Source organism: Lactuca virosa, chromosome 2 (genome assembly GCF_052849685.1).
Source record: "Lactuca virosa cultivar CGN04683 chromosome 2, Lactuca_virosa_CGN04683_v6, whole genome shotgun sequence".
Classification (NCBI taxonomy): Eukaryota; Viridiplantae; Streptophyta; class Magnoliopsida; order Asterales; family Asteraceae; genus Lactuca; species Lactuca virosa.
The window spans coordinates 44,515,613-44,530,761 of record NC_136427.1 but is presented as its reverse complement, the minus strand read 5'-3'; the positions used below and the strand labels follow the sequence as shown (position 1 = coordinate 44,530,761).

General features: G+C 32.8%; 2 protein-coding genes across 2 annotated transcripts; both read left to right on the top strand.

Annotated features, from left to right (window-relative positions):
- Window positions 1-1,206: 1,206 nt before the first annotated feature.
- On the top strand, window positions 1,207-3,690 carry LOC145157410 (uncharacterized). Its single transcript, XM_079076454.1, has 3 exons — window positions 1,207-1,995; window positions 2,075-3,142; window positions 3,211-3,690. Exons 1-3 carry the CDS (start codon window positions 1,207-1,209, stop codon window positions 3,688-3,690), a joined length of 2,337 nt encoding a protein of 778 aa, XP_078932580.1.
- A 795-nt stretch (window positions 3,691-4,485) lies between these two features.
- PTAC3 (plastid transcriptionally active 3) lies at window positions 4,486-13,384 on the top strand. Its single transcript, XM_079077977.1, has 13 exons — window positions 4,486-4,965; window positions 5,096-5,267; window positions 5,612-5,829; window positions 6,131-6,191; window positions 6,508-6,580; window positions 6,674-6,751; window positions 6,968-7,125; window positions 7,838-8,006; window positions 9,342-9,804; window positions 11,097-11,537; window positions 11,669-11,872; window positions 12,821-12,954; window positions 13,146-13,384. The coding sequence occupies exons 1-13, from the start codon at window positions 4,588-4,590 to the stop codon at window positions 13,318-13,320; spliced, it is 2,724 nt and encodes a 907-aa protein (XP_078934103.1). The 5' UTR covers window positions 4,486-4,587; the 3' UTR covers window positions 13,321-13,384.
- Window positions 13,385-15,149: the final 1,765 nt, after the last annotated feature.

Below are 15,149 nucleotides of genomic sequence, written 5' to 3'. Positions count from 1 at the left end.
AATTTATCGATTTAATGTACTGACAAAAAGTTTTGTATACTTTTAATACGTGTAGTACTAAAAAAAGACATTTACATGAAATCAAATGTGGTACCAATATAGTAAAGGGAAAATTTCATATATACCCTAAATAAACAAGGAAATATCATATTTACCCTAACTAATATCTAAATATCATATATATCCTAAATGAACAACCATAATATCATATTTGCCCTAATTTTAAATTTTAATACTTTTATAATCAGTAATTAGTATTTAAAATCATTATAATTAAAAAAAACAAATAAATTGACCATAATACCCCTTTCCAAACACATTACCAAAGCCCTACGTTGATGAAAGATGCAATCCACGCACGTCGGCTCCATGATTCTTGCCCCGTCGTCATCTGCTCCACAGAAACTCGATTGATCACAGCCAATTAGCGATTCTGATCATTAGCGGCTTGACACCAGGTAATATGTCATTCATATCTCTAGTGATTTCATCTATGGATTCTTGATTATACCTGCGTGGCTGCGTGGAGTGTGATAATACATGTGTGTAGTGTGTTTTATGTGATTATACACCTGTGTCGAGTGTTTCAATACCATTGATGGTTGTGTTGGGTGTTTAAATGTCATTAATTATCTACTTTATTTTTGAAAACTAAAGCTTTTTAATGTACATTAATTACACGATTATGACCCATAAAAACTTGCTGTCCATACGTTCATGCATAATCACACAAAAACAACTAATTGCGTTAAAGCTCTTTGTCACTAATGTACATTAATTTCAAGAAGTGTCGTATTTAAATTTTGAGTCTTCAACTAGAAGCAATTGACTACTTTATAAACCTAATCAAGCCTATATTATATTACATGTATTGATGGCTGTGTATTCTTTCTACAAAGGCATGTATCAACAGTTTAAAGGCAACCCTTTGTCTTCTTTGATTAAGGCTCTTATGGCCATGCCTACCCCAAATTTCAGATTATGCCTTTTTATTCCAGAAAGAGTAGAAGTGGATGAGTAGTTCCTGACTCTTAAAGTTCTTTCCCACTATGATGAGGCTGCCGAATTTGCTCAATTTTATGATAAAGCAACTAAAAACATAATATTCTAGATGTTTAAGATTATTAGTTTTTTTTAGAGATGTTAATGTATATTAATGTTTTGCTTATTTTTTAAGATTTTTTTACCAAGATCGAGAATTGATAGATGGAAGATACTTTTGATATTATCCTTGACGACACCTCGAAACCGGTATGGGAAAATAGGGATGAGTCTCCAATAATCGATTACGTTCCTGCAAGTATACCAATGGGCAAGTACAAGCTAAAATTAAAATACGGGGGTTTCTTTCGGTTAGCGAAGAACGATTGTAAGAAAATATATTGCTTTGGCTCTCAAAAATGCATCCACATAGACACATGGTCCTACAATTTGAGTCAACTAAACGAAGAAGTTATAAAGCGTTATTCATCAAAGAACAATCCAAAATTTTCAATTTCCTATGTTGATAAGTGTGCATCAGGCCAATCCTTTATTGAGCTTGATTCTGATGAGAAGTTCATGGCTATGCTTAATATGTATGAAAAAGAGAAAGAAGTAACCATTTACATCACAACAGAGAATAACCACAACTCAAATAATCAGTGTGCGCATAACCATTTATGTGACAACATAGATGAACCTCATGATGATTCAGACTACTGTCCTAGTGAAGAAAGCTATTATAGTCACCTTAGTTCTGAGAATGAAGATGAGCCAACAAATGATGATGAAGCAGCTTACTCTTTTAGTAAGAATACTCTATGCATGAAAGTTGGCACAAAATTTGAAAATGTGATTGCTTTTCGGAGAGCTTTGAACCATTACGCAATCATAAATGAGTTTGACTACTATATTCAAAAAAGTGACCCGACACGATTCACAGCAAGGTGTGAAAATATAGATTGCAATTGGAGAATTTATGCGTCTGTCATGCAAGATGGTATTACCTTTGAAGTAAGTACATACCTAAGTTATTTTTAACATGATTTCCAATTAAAATATATTTATATATGTTCATTTAATTATTGTGCAGGTTAGGAAACTTGAAGAAGGACATACTTGTACTCGAAGTAACATGGGTGGTAATAAGCGTGCCACTCAAGGATGGATTGCAAATATAGTTACTGACAAGTTGAAGTTTGATGGGGACATTTCTCCCATGGAGCTTAGAAAGTGGATTATGAAAACTTACAATGTTAACGTACCATACCTAAAAGTATTCAGAGGGAAAGAGCAAGCATATACTGATATGCATGGTAAATGGGAAGACTCTTTCATGAAGATGGATGTATTTAGGGAAGAATTGCTAAATAGGAACCAAGGAAGCGTTGTCGAAATTGACTTTGATGTAGTTGGTGGCAAGAAACGCTTCAAAAGGTTTTTTATTTCTTTGGCCGCTTGTTCGAGAGGGTTTCTTGCTGGTTGTCGTCCTTATATTAGTCTTGATGCTTGCCATTTAAAAGGAAAATTCAACGGTGTATTGGCCGCTGCAACTAGTGTTGACGCTAACAATTTCATCTTCCCGATAGCCTATTGTGTGCTTGAATCAGAGAACACACAATCATGGACATGGTTCCTTGAATCACTTCAAAAAGCAATTGGGACGCCAAGTGGTCTTGTTATCTCATCAGACATGCAAAAAGGGTTAGAAGTTGTCATCATGCATGTTTATCCTAATGTTGAGCATAGAGAATGTATACGACACTTATATAGCAATTTCAAGAAACGTTTTCGTGGAAAATTCTTCAGCAAGAAACTATGGAGGGCTGCAAAAACCTACTTGCCTACCAAGCATGATAGATTATTGAAGGACATTGGTGATGTAAGTCAAGACACCATCACATATCTAAATACCAACCACAAAAAGGTATGGAGTAGAAGCAAGTTTGACATAACTTCGAAGTGTGATTATGTCACTAATAATATTTCAGAATCATTTAATTCTTGGATTGGTGTATTGCGCTATCAACCCGTGCTTGATCTACTTGATGCAATTAGAGAAAAACTTATGAAAAGATTTGATAATAAAAGAATGTTAGTGAACAAATGGAATGGTACATTGGTTCCTATTGCTAAGAATCATGTTAACGACATTTCAAAGGTAAGTATGTTAAATTATAATTGAATTACATATCTATAATCATCTTACCAATATCTTTTTTTATGTAGAACTTGGGTGAATATGAAGTTTGTAGAAGTTGTGACAATAAAGCTGAAGTGAAATGCAAGGAACAACGTTGGGAGGTCTACTTAGATGAAAGAAAATGTAGTTGTCGGGTGTGGCAAGTTACGGGCCTTCCATGTGTACACGCAACAGCTTTTATTGCTTTTACGAGGGATGTTAATTGGGACAAACATGTTGATTCGTGTTACACTATAGAGAAATTCAAAGAAGCATATGCTTTTGAAATTTCTCCGATGCCTGGAGCGGATGAATGGATGCAAAAAGATGGGGAGAAAATATATCCACCTATTATCAAACGCCCGGTTGGACGGCCTAAAAAAAATAGGATCAAATCATCAGATGAGTCGAAAAGAAGACACAAATGTCCACGATGTGGGGAGTACGGACATCGTGAAAAGACATGCAAGAACCCTGCACTTCAAGGTTTAGATCCAAGTGAAACATCAACCTCAAAAAAAAAATGAACCGGTGTCCGTGATAGTTGGTTGTTTTCAAAAGTTTTTATTGTTAGTTAAAGTTATTTTGTTTTTGAAAACTTTGTAAAGTTGTTTGAGAAACACAAGGTTAAGTGTCAACATGAAAAAAATATGTCGTTAGTTTTTAATTTTTTAAACTTGGTAAACTTGTTTATTAGTTGAATTTGATAAACTTGATTTCTTGTTCTTAGATGTAGTACTTTGATTTTTTTAAGATTGCATTTATATATATGTCAGATGGTTTTTCTTATAGACTAATAGGTTAATAATTACTTTTATTGTTATCATTTCTCATCTTTATTATTTATCTTTCTAATGACAAATGTAATCACAAACATATAAAATAACGTCTTAATGGATTAAAACACTTTTGTTTATATTAAGTCATAAAATGCTCATTTTGGGTAAATATGATATTTTGACAATTTAAGGGTATATATGAAATTTTAAATATAGTTTTATAAAAGGGGTACAATAGTCAATGAATAAAAATAATGATTTAAAATGATTATAAAATATTAAAAAAAACATTTAGGGCAAATATGATATTATAGATACTTATTTAGGGTATATACGATATTTAGAAATTAAATAGGGCAAATATGATATTTCATTGTTTATTTAGGGTATATATGAAATTTTCCCTATAGTAAAAGAGCAGAGTTTGGGGTAACTTTTGGGATTAACATAAAGTTTGGGGGTTGCAAGCATATTTTTCTAAAGTCTGGAAGTGCCCAAAGAATTCATAAAACCCAAATCTTAAACCCCATTGCCATTGTTGTTCAAAAACCAGAGTCTTATCCACTCCTTACTTTCAACTTCATACAACGCCATGCCTACTTAATTCATTTGCCATAAGAAGACACAGTTTTTGCATACGAATTCATGGCAAATTTGCTATCTCATTCACCAATTCCTTTGAATTTTACCAAAAACAATGGTGTTGTAGCTGGTTATTCACCTTTTTCCGGTGGCATTTATCGAAAAGCCTTCGTTATTCGTGCTTCCGCGGTGTCTCAGACTAGGCGAAAGAAACAGTCACAGCAGAAGGAAGATGAGTCCTCGTTGTTATCAGCTACGGCGATGGAGAAAGGGCTGAGATTATTGTTCATGGAGGATTTGATGGAGCGTGCAAGGAGTCGCGATGTCGCCGGAGTTTCTGAAGTTATTTACGATATGATTGCTGCCGGAATTAACCCGGGACCTCGCTCATTTCATGGCTTGGTCATTTCTCATACACTTAATGGCGATCACGAAGGCGCTGTAAGTCTCATTCCTCTAAAATTGCTCTCAGTTTTGCAATTGAATGCTGTAATAAAATGGATGTAGGAGTATTGGTCGAATGTGCCTCTACTCTTTCAAGTTTTTTAATTATCAGTAATCTATCTATCAGATGAATGCATTGAGGAGAGAACTAAGTGAAGGCCTTTGTCCTCTTCCTGAAACCTTCACTGCATTAGTTCGTTTATTTGGTTCAAAAGGGTATGCCACAAGAGGTTTAGAGATTCTTGCAGCTATGGAGAAACTAGATTTCGATATCCGGAATGCTTGGCTAGTTCTTATTGGTAATCCTTTCCCCCAAAATTCTGCAATAATTCTTATCGGTTGTTAGCATTATCTGTATATTTGTACAGTGTAAGGGCTTATTATGTCATTTCACCTTCCTTACCTTAGGTTTATATTGCTTTCCTTTCTTCTTTATCCAGCTGTAATGTAACATAAACATTCCCTTTTTGCAATACATTGATTGAATCCTAACATGATATCAGAGCCCTAGGTATGTTCTAAGAATGGTAAAATGACATAACAAGCCCCTACACCATACAGATATACAAATAGTGGTAATCATTCATAACCTGAAAATGTTCTTTGTGTTTTAAATTTGAAGTAATTGTGTTTTTTTGATCAGAGGAACTTATTAGAAACAATTACTTGGCTGATGCCAACAAGGTGTTTCTAAAAGGTGCAGAGGGTAAGATGAGAGCTACTGATGAGATATATGATCTTTTGATCGAAGAGGATTGTAAAGTTGGAGATCATTCAAATGCATTAACAATAGCTTATAAAATGGAGGAAGCTGGAAGAATGGCTACTACTTATCATTTCAATTGTCTCCTTAGTTGTCAGGTAAGTTGTTTTTTGTGAAAATGAACATGGTAATGGAATTAGCAAGTAAATGGAATGAGTTATTCCATTCCATTATCATGTTTCTTTAGCCTCATATGAATTTATATGTAAATGCAACCTATACTTTCAACTCTACTCTATACATTATATAATTATAGTGTACATATGTGGGCCATGGGTTGAGATTACAACAAATTCTACAAACATTGACATGATTAAGCCTATTATGATATTATCTTAGTTTGATGCATCTTTTATGTAAAAAAATAAAATAATATTTTGTCATGTTTTTTGACTGCAGGCAAAGTGTGGAATACCTGAAATTGCATACGCGACATTTGAAAATATGATATATGGGCAAGGTATTTTAAATATTTAGTTACTAAAATTTATACATTTCAACATCTTTTTCACATGGGAACTTGATTTGTGATGGGTATCAAGAGCAAAGAGTGGTTATAAACTTATAATTTGGTAGATATTTCAAAATTCAAAGTACAAGGCCTTAATAAGATAAAAAGTGAAAGTTTATAATAGAAAAATATAAGACTAGGATGCTATAATACACAAATTAATAAAAGCACATTGCTATTTCTTAATTTTTTAAACCCCTTTAAAGTTTTATTAAATGTCTTCTACTTTCTTTGGTTACTGATAATAAATAGCCTTCCATCACAGATTTTATGAAACCTGATACAGAGACATATAATTGGGTGATTGAGGCTTATACAAGGGCAGAAGGATCTGATAGGTAACCTTCTAGAAGATTCTTTCTTATAATTTGTTTTTTTTTACTTTTATATTTGATTTGTAATATCTTTTTTTAAGTGGAAAAAATATACAGGGTGCAAGATGTTGCTGCTGTTCTTGGTATGATGGTTGAAGATTACAAAACTGTACAACCTAATGTGAGAACTTACGCGTAAGTCAAACTTCTATCAATATTAGTTTTTACTATAATCAAGAAATAGCAATCTACTTTCATTCATATGTTTATTAATATGTTTATTATAGTGATAAATATGTCTTTAAGATACATAGAATGATTTGTATAATTATTTGTGACAAGTTTTTTGTATTTGTAATTGATAAAGTCACAAATAAGTTGTATTGTTAATTAATTTTGATATTATTTCAGGCTATTGGTGGAATGCTTTACAAAATATTGTTCTATAAGAGAAGCTATCAGACATTTTAGAGCCCTTATTAAAATTGAAGGTGGAATTAAAGTTTTATATAATGAAGGAAATTATGGAGATCCACTTTCTTTATATCTTCGGGCTTTATGTAGAGAAGGTGAAATTTTATCTACTCTTTTCCATTTTTTTGCTTAATATCTACAACATATATTGAGTCTACCCTTTTATTATAGGGGTAAATGCAAGCAATAACAATCTATCTTTTTATTTATTTATTTATTATAGAATCAATTATCATACATCTATTTCTTTCTATTACAATACTTCATTTTGAGAAGTCTATCCAATAATAGCAATGTCATCAAATACAAATCAATTTTCACTTCTATAATTAGGTAGATTTTTCAAAGGTTAATCTCATAAAAGACCTTATATTTTGTGTTTTTTCCGGATTAAACCTCAACTTATATTTTTTTCCCTTGTATTTTTTCATTTTTTCCGAAAAAACCCTTAACTTTGTCTTTTTTTTTTTTCCAAAAAAAACCCTCAACTTTTTTAGTTTTTCTCGAAAAAACCCTCAGATTTTACAATTTTTTTGGAATAAAACGACTAAAAGGGCAAAATCGGAACAAATGAAAAAATACAAGGTCTTTTTCAGGCAAAAAGTTTATTTGAGGTCTAATCCGGAAAAAACACAAAATACAAGATCAACCCAATTTTCAAAGTACAATGTCTTGATAAGAAAAAAGACTGAAAGTACAATGTTGTAATAGAAAGAAATAAAAAGTAAAATGCTATAAGAAAAAAAAATTAAAAATGAAAGTACGTTGCTATTTAATGCATGAAGTGATTATTGTGATTGATATCAGGAAGAATTGTTGAGCTTTTGGAAGCTTTAGAAGCAATGAGTAAAGAAAATCAACCAATTCCAGCTAGAGCAATGATACTTAGTCAAAAGTATAGAACAATGGTTAGTTCTTGGATTGAACCATTGAATACAGAAGCAGATGTAGGATATGAAATTGATTACATTGCCAGGTATAATAATTCTTTTGTCAATTACACACAAAAAATATAAAATTGTATAAATTTTTATGATATGGTATAAAAACTACATAAAAAAAGCTATAAAACAACATGAAAATTGTAGCAAATGATATAGAAAGGTGAATTGTTGTTGTATAGAACAACAATATTGCATAATTGAAAACGATAAAGTATTTATGTGTGTTTCTTTTTGACTTAATAGAGAAAGGAAAATGAGGCTTTCCCCATTAAGTCCCAATCTTTTACAAATTTTCCCTCATTTATTTTTTTTCCTTCCCTTTTCCCATGCATGTCACCGTTTCTCTAATATATTTTTTTAAACATCATTTATCAAAACAACACTAATAATTTGATTATTATATTCTTTAACTTTCAAATTGTAGCGATGTCGATAAATTTGGTGTTCTAGTATGAATTTTTTTGTGTATGATGATCATGCTTGCAAGAAAATCACATTTTTCTGGAAGGGTAAAATGGTCATTTACTTTTATCAAGTTGCTAATCATGAAAATGACCACCATATAAACAATTTTGCAATAAAACTTCAATATATATATATATATATATATATATATATATATATATATATATATATATATATTCGAGTTATTGTTTAAATAGTTGTCAGTTTGTTAAATGTCACATCATATGTTGGTTATAAAGTTTTGTGTATTTTGGACCGAATAAACCATATGAATGAGACAAAATTACCATTTTATCCTTACATTTAAAAAAGGGTTAATCTAAAAATAATCTTATATTTTGTGTTTTTTCAGGATTAAACCTCAAATTTATTTTTTGCATGAAAAAGACCTTGTATTTTTTTTTTCCGAAAAAGCCCTCAACTTTGTATTTTTTTTTTCCGAAAAAACCCTTCAACCTTTTAAATGCTTCCAAATAAACCCTTAGTTTCTCTCAAAAAACCCTCACATTTTAGAATTTTTTTTGGCAAAAAATGACTAAAAGAGCCAAATCGGGAAAAATGAAACAATACAAGGTTTTTTTTTCAGGCAAAAAATAAATTTGAGGTTTAATCCTGAAAAAAAACACAAAATATAAGGTATTTTTCGATATTAACCCTTAAAAAACAAAATTCACAATAGTCATCAATTTTAACATAAGAGGAGTAATAAGCAAAAATAATTAAAGGGTTAACTCTTTAAGTCATTCTATCCATATCAAGTAAAAAACAAAACAATCATATATATATATATATATATATATATATATATATATATATATATATATATGTTAATATTAAGTGCTTAACCCATTAAGTCAAAAAAGAAACAATCTCTAACTAAGTAAACTTTATACATGAACCAGATACATAGAAGAAGGTGGGCTAACCGGGGCCCGCAAAAGGTGGGTCCCACGAGAAGGAAAAACATCCCTAGACCCTGATGTTGCAGGATTTGTGTACAAAAACCCTTTAGAAACCTCATTCAGACAACATTGTCTTGAAAACTGGAGAAGATATCATAGAAAGGTGTTAAGAGCTTTACGTAGAAGAGGTCCATCACTTTTAGGAGAAGTTTCAGAATCTGAATACATTCGTGTTCTTGAGTGGCTTTTTCATATCCTTAAACGCCCCAATAAAAACGCATTAAAACCAAAAGCTGCAAGTAAAATGCTTGTGAATGAATTGGCTGAAGAGCTTGAAGCACAAGGGCTTCCTACTGATGGAAATAGGAGTGTGCTTTATCAACGTGTGCAGAAAGCTAGGAGGATTAATAGGTCTAGAAATAAACCCCTTTGGGTTCCTCCTGTTGAAGAGCAAGAAGAAGAGGTATGTTTTGTGAATTTACACTTTTGGTCCTTGTAGTTTTCAAATCGACGGAAATGGTCCCTGTGTGAGAAAATTATAGAAACGATTTCCGTTCATGTGGATGAAATTATAGGAATGGTCCCTATGTAGAAGAATTGCACTTTTGGTCCCTGTATTTTTCAAATCGACAGAAATGGTCCCTATGTAGAAGAATTGCACTTTTGGTCCCTGTAGTTTTCAAATCGACAAAATAACAGAGATGGTACCTGTCTGAGAAAAAATGACAGAAATGGTCCCTGTGTAACAAAAGTTACAGAAATGATCTCCCTTCATATGGATGAAATTACAGAAATGGTCCTTATGTAGAAGAATTGCACTTTTGGTCCCTGTAGTTTTCAAATGGACAAAATAACAGAAATGGTACCTGTGTGAGAAAAGATGACAGAAATGGTCCCTGTGAATTGCACTTTTGGTCACTGTAGTTTTCAAATGGACAAAATAACAGAAATGGTACCTGTGTGAGAAAAGATGGCAGAAATGGTCCCTGTGAATTGCACTTTTGGTCACTAGTTTTCAAATGGACAAAATAACAGAATTGGTCCATGTGTAATAAAGTTACAGAAATGGTCTCTGTGTAATAAAGACAAATTACAGAAATGATCTCCCTTCATATGGGTAAAATTACAGAAATGGTCCTTATGTAGAAGAATTGCACTTTTGGTCCCTGTAGTTTTCAAATGGACAAAATAACAGAATTGGTCCATGTGTAATAAAGTTATAGAAATGGTCCATGTGTAATAAAATTACAGAAATGATCTCCCTTCATATGGGTAAAATTACAGAAATGGTCCCTATGTAGAAGAAAGTTACAGAAATGGTCCATGTGTAACGAACTTACAGAATTGGTGGGTATGACAAAATTACAGAAATGGTCCCTGTGTGTAAGATAAAATAAAGAAATGGTCTCTGTGTAACAAAATTACAGCATTCACACTGAAAGAGATTTAAATTTTAATCACTCAACTTCTAGTTTTTTTGTTTCCATTGTTGTGAAAATTTGTACTTTTTGTTGACGTGATGCTGATGTGGACATGTGACGTGGCAGGTTTATTGGGATAAATAGCAACCAAGTGTCAGTTTTTGTTCTGAAAATGTTGAAATAAACTGGGCTACTATGTAATGTTTCAGCATTTTCACAACAATTGAACAAAACTGAAGCTATTCAATAAACTTGTTTCGATAATGAATACAAGAAGGGCATTCATGTCTTTTCCACTCACAAATTTATACTATAAATTTTTTTTGTTTCACAGATTGATGAGGAAATTCAAGAACTAATCTCTCGAGTGAGACTAGAAGAAGGAAACACAGAGTTTTGGAGAAGACGTTTTCTTGGTGAATGTTTAGAAGCAGAACTTGGAAAACCAACAGCAATTGAAGTAGAAGCTACAGATGTCTCTGATAATAATAATAATAATAATAATAATAATAATAATAATAATAATAATAATAATAATAATAATAATTCTGAAGAAGAAGATGCAACTAATAATAAACAGGTTGATGATGATGAAGGGGACAAAGAGGAACAAACTGAAAACCAATCTGGTGATACAGAAGCTGTTAAAGACAAGGAAGATGCTGCAAATCCTTTACAAATGATTGGTGTTCAATTGTTCAAAGGTTTTGATGATTCCACACCTACTAAATCCAAAAAATCCAAGAAAAGATTGGCAAGAATTGCTGCTATGGAGGTATGGATTGTAATTAATCATGCGTGATTGTTTCAATGATCAAATTAAGGACATTTACGTCTTTTTCACAAACACGAGATCAAAACCAGTTCTCTGAACATGATTATAATTTTTTTGTCCAATAAATGCAGAACGATGATGATGAAGAGTGGTTACCATTGGATATACTGGAGGCATTTAAGGAGTTACGGGAAAGAAAAATATTCGATGTATCGGATATGTATACAATTGCTGATGCGTGGGGTTGGACATGGGAAATGGAGATAAGAAACACTCCCCCTCGACACTGGTCACAACAATGGGAAGTTGAGTTAGCTGTGAAGCTAATGTCAAAAGTAAATTCTTAATCCTTCTACCAAATTTCCGTGTGTAGTAACTTATTTGCAGATACACACCAGGGTTCAAGTCTTATGGGAGTTTCGGTTTCAATATGGATTAGACTCCTTTTAGACACTATTGTATACCTGATTTACATCTCACATGATACTTAGGGTTTAGGGTTTAGTGCTTATGGTTGGACTCCTTGTAGATACTATTATATACATGATTTATATCTCACTTAATGCTCAGGGGTTTAGGGTTAGACTCCTTGTAGACCCTATTTAATACCTGATTTACATCTCACATGATACTTAGGGTTTAGGGTTTAGTGCTTATGGTTGGACTCCTTGTAGATACTATTATATACATGATTTATATCTCACTTAATGCTCAGGGGTTTAGGGTTAGACTCCTTGTAGACCCTATTTAATACCTGATTTACATCTCACATGATACTTAGGGTTTAGTGTTTAGCGTTCATGGTTTACGGTTTAGGATTTAGGGTTGGACTCCTTGTAGACACTATTGTATACCTGATTTACATCTCACATAATGCTCATGGGTTTAGGGTTGGACTCCTTGTAGACCCTATTTAATACCTGATTTACATCTCACATGATACTCAAGGTTTAGTGTTTAGCGTTCATGGTTTAGGGTTTAGCGTTCGGAGTTTAGGGTTGGACTCCTCGTAGACACTATTTTATACCTGATTTATATCTCACATGATGTTCATGGTTTAGGGTTCAATGTGGATTGGACTCCTTTTAGACACTTTTATATACCTAATTTACATCTCACATGATGCTCAGGGTTTAGGGTTGGTTACGTTGTAGATACTATTGTAAACCTGATTTACATCTCACATGATGCTTAGGGTTTAGGGTTTAGGGATACGATGTGAAAAAGTTATGATTGTTTTAAAATTGTGTTAAATTATTATATAATAAATTGATTGGTTTCAGGTAATGGAGTTGGGTGGGACACCAACTATTGGAGACTGTGCTATAATTCTTCGTGCGGCAATACGAGCCCCATATCCTCCAGCTTTCTTAGAAATTTTACGAACAACACATACACTTGGTTATGTGTTTGGAAGGTGAGTTAAGAATCATTTAATAATATGTACATGATTAAATGCAATAACTATGGCAACGTATTATTATTTATTTGTTTATTTTAGCATCATACTTCTATTTCATTTTATTGTAGCATTGTGGTTTCAAAATTCTACCCAATTATAACAAAGGCTATATATAGAAATAACATGAGGTTCTTTTTGGCATGCAGTCCATTATACGATGAGGTTATCGGATTGTGCCTTGATCTTGGAGAATTAGATGCAGCTATTGCAATTGTTGCTGACTTGGAAACAAGTGGTATCACTGTTCCTGATGAGACACTTGATATGGTCATTCAGGCTAGACAAACTACTCGTACTAATGTAAATGGTGCATCTTTGTAATCTTACACATGTCTTTTTTGTTGTATGATATACTTTTGATTCTAATAGGAATTAGTTTGTCTCATGAATACTTCTCACCAACTAATTTCTACATTAGCTCGATATTTTGTTCCATTGACATTGGTCTACAGATAGAGAGACAGAGGTCAAAATGAACCGAACATGTAATGTTTGGATTGGTTTGGACTAAAACTGATTATTATTTTTGATTTTAGATTGATTTTGGTTACTAAAATTAGAACCGAATAGTCCAAAATAAGTAAATAATTAGAAATACAGTTTCTCATTTTTATTTATAATATATACATCTTATTTTTATTTTGGATTTAAGATTGTTTTTTGAATTATATTAATGGCTTGACTGAAATAGAAAACCCATAACTTTGTTTCTAACTTTAGATTCGAACTCAATTGTCGCTCACAAGCCAAAACTTTGTTCTCCTTCAAACTAATGCTTATTATATTTATTTTTGACTCTTCTAAATCAAAATTGTGAAAATCGATCCAAACCAAATTATTATTTGGTTGGTTAGATATTTGATAACTGTAATCAATTTGTATACACATTATTGTATCTTGGATCAATCCAATTCAGATATTTGATAATTATAATCAATTTGTGTACACATTATCGTATCTTGGACCAATCCATTCAAAAGACATGTAATTATATTTTAAACATTAAGATTTGACGGAAACACTAGACGGAGTGGAGAGCGCCAAGGCCTCGCCTTGGAGTCGCTGGACGCACCAACACCGCCCCTGGCGCGCACCAAGGGGGCTTAGAGAGAGAGAGAGAGAGAGAATCTCTTGTATGTGAAAAAGGCTTTTGACCAATATTTAATTACTTTAGGGAAAAAAACAAAACCTTAAGGACCATTCGTGTAATTTGTTCTTTTTTAAACATACCACTTTTATATAATTCACTTTTTTACAAAATTCAAATTTCAAACTTTCTTCCAACCCACTATAAATACATCTTAGATGATACACATTGCACCTCTCAAAATCTCCATCATTTTACAAAAATGTCATCTTCATCATCATCTTCTTTTTAGACGATCTTCTCGAGATGGCATCATAGCCGGCCATCGCCATGCGTAATAGGCTACAACAAGCTATTACCATCTAGGAAGAAGGTAGCGCACAACGTAAACAAAGAAGATATACCAGAAGACAACGTGAAGATGTCCATCAACGTCTTATACGTGATTATTTTGACGAACATGCTATCTTTGAATGATATTTTTTTTTCAGGAGGCGGTTCAGAATGCACAAACCTTTGTTTATGCATATTGTTAAAGACGTTACGAAAGTGTCTGAATATATCCGAAAAACTGTGGATGTAAGAGGTACACCGAGCTTTCATCCAATTCAAAAATATATTGTTGTATTTCACATGTTAGCATATGACACCCACCTCGATGCACTAGACGAGAGTTTGAGGACGACTGCACTTACCGTATGAGAAAGTCTTCACGAATTTTGCATTAGTGTCCTACCTTTATACAAAGCACGCTATTTGCGTCATCCTACTTGGTGACCTTGCCTGTAACAACTTTTAAAGTAGCCTGTCCAGCCGTGAAACCCCCAACCCTCAAGCCCACAAGAGGGGATACTCCTGTAAGGTCCATACATGCGTGTTTCCCTCCAACCTATCCAAAAATTAAAATGTCAGCCGGTCTAAGGGTTAACCTTCCTTCTGCCAGGCCAGTCAAGAAATTCATAGATGCCTCTTTCTTCGTGGAAACCCTGGTACGCTTAAATATGCCAAATAAAACATCCCTAACCATATCGTGCCTGTATTTGAACCCTGAGAGTTCCTTACA

Excerpts from the sequence above, each read along its gene's own strand:
- LOC145157410 (XM_079076454.1), top strand. The coding sequence starts at position 1,207 with ATGGAAGATACTTTTGATATTATCCTTGACGACACCTCGAAACCGGTA. Across the intron at positions 1,996-2,074 it reads AAGATGGTATTACCTTTGAA|GTTAGGAAACTTGAAGAAGG; the intron begins GTAAGTACATAC and ends ATTATTGTGCAG. Across the intron at positions 3,143-3,210 it reads ATGTTAACGACATTTCAAAG|AACTTGGGTGAATATGAAGT; the intron begins GTAAGTATGTTA and ends TTTTTTATGTAG.
- PTAC3 (XM_079077977.1), top strand. The coding sequence starts at position 4,588 with ATGGCAAATTTGCTATCTCATTCACCAATTCCTTTGAATTTTACCAAA. Across the intron at positions 5,268-5,611 it reads TGCTTGGCTAGTTCTTATTG|AGGAACTTATTAGAAACAAT; the intron begins GTAATCCTTTCC and ends TTTTTTGATCAG. Across the intron at positions 5,830-6,130 it reads ATTGTCTCCTTAGTTGTCAG|GCAAAGTGTGGAATACCTGA; the intron begins GTAAGTTGTTTT and ends TTTTGACTGCAG.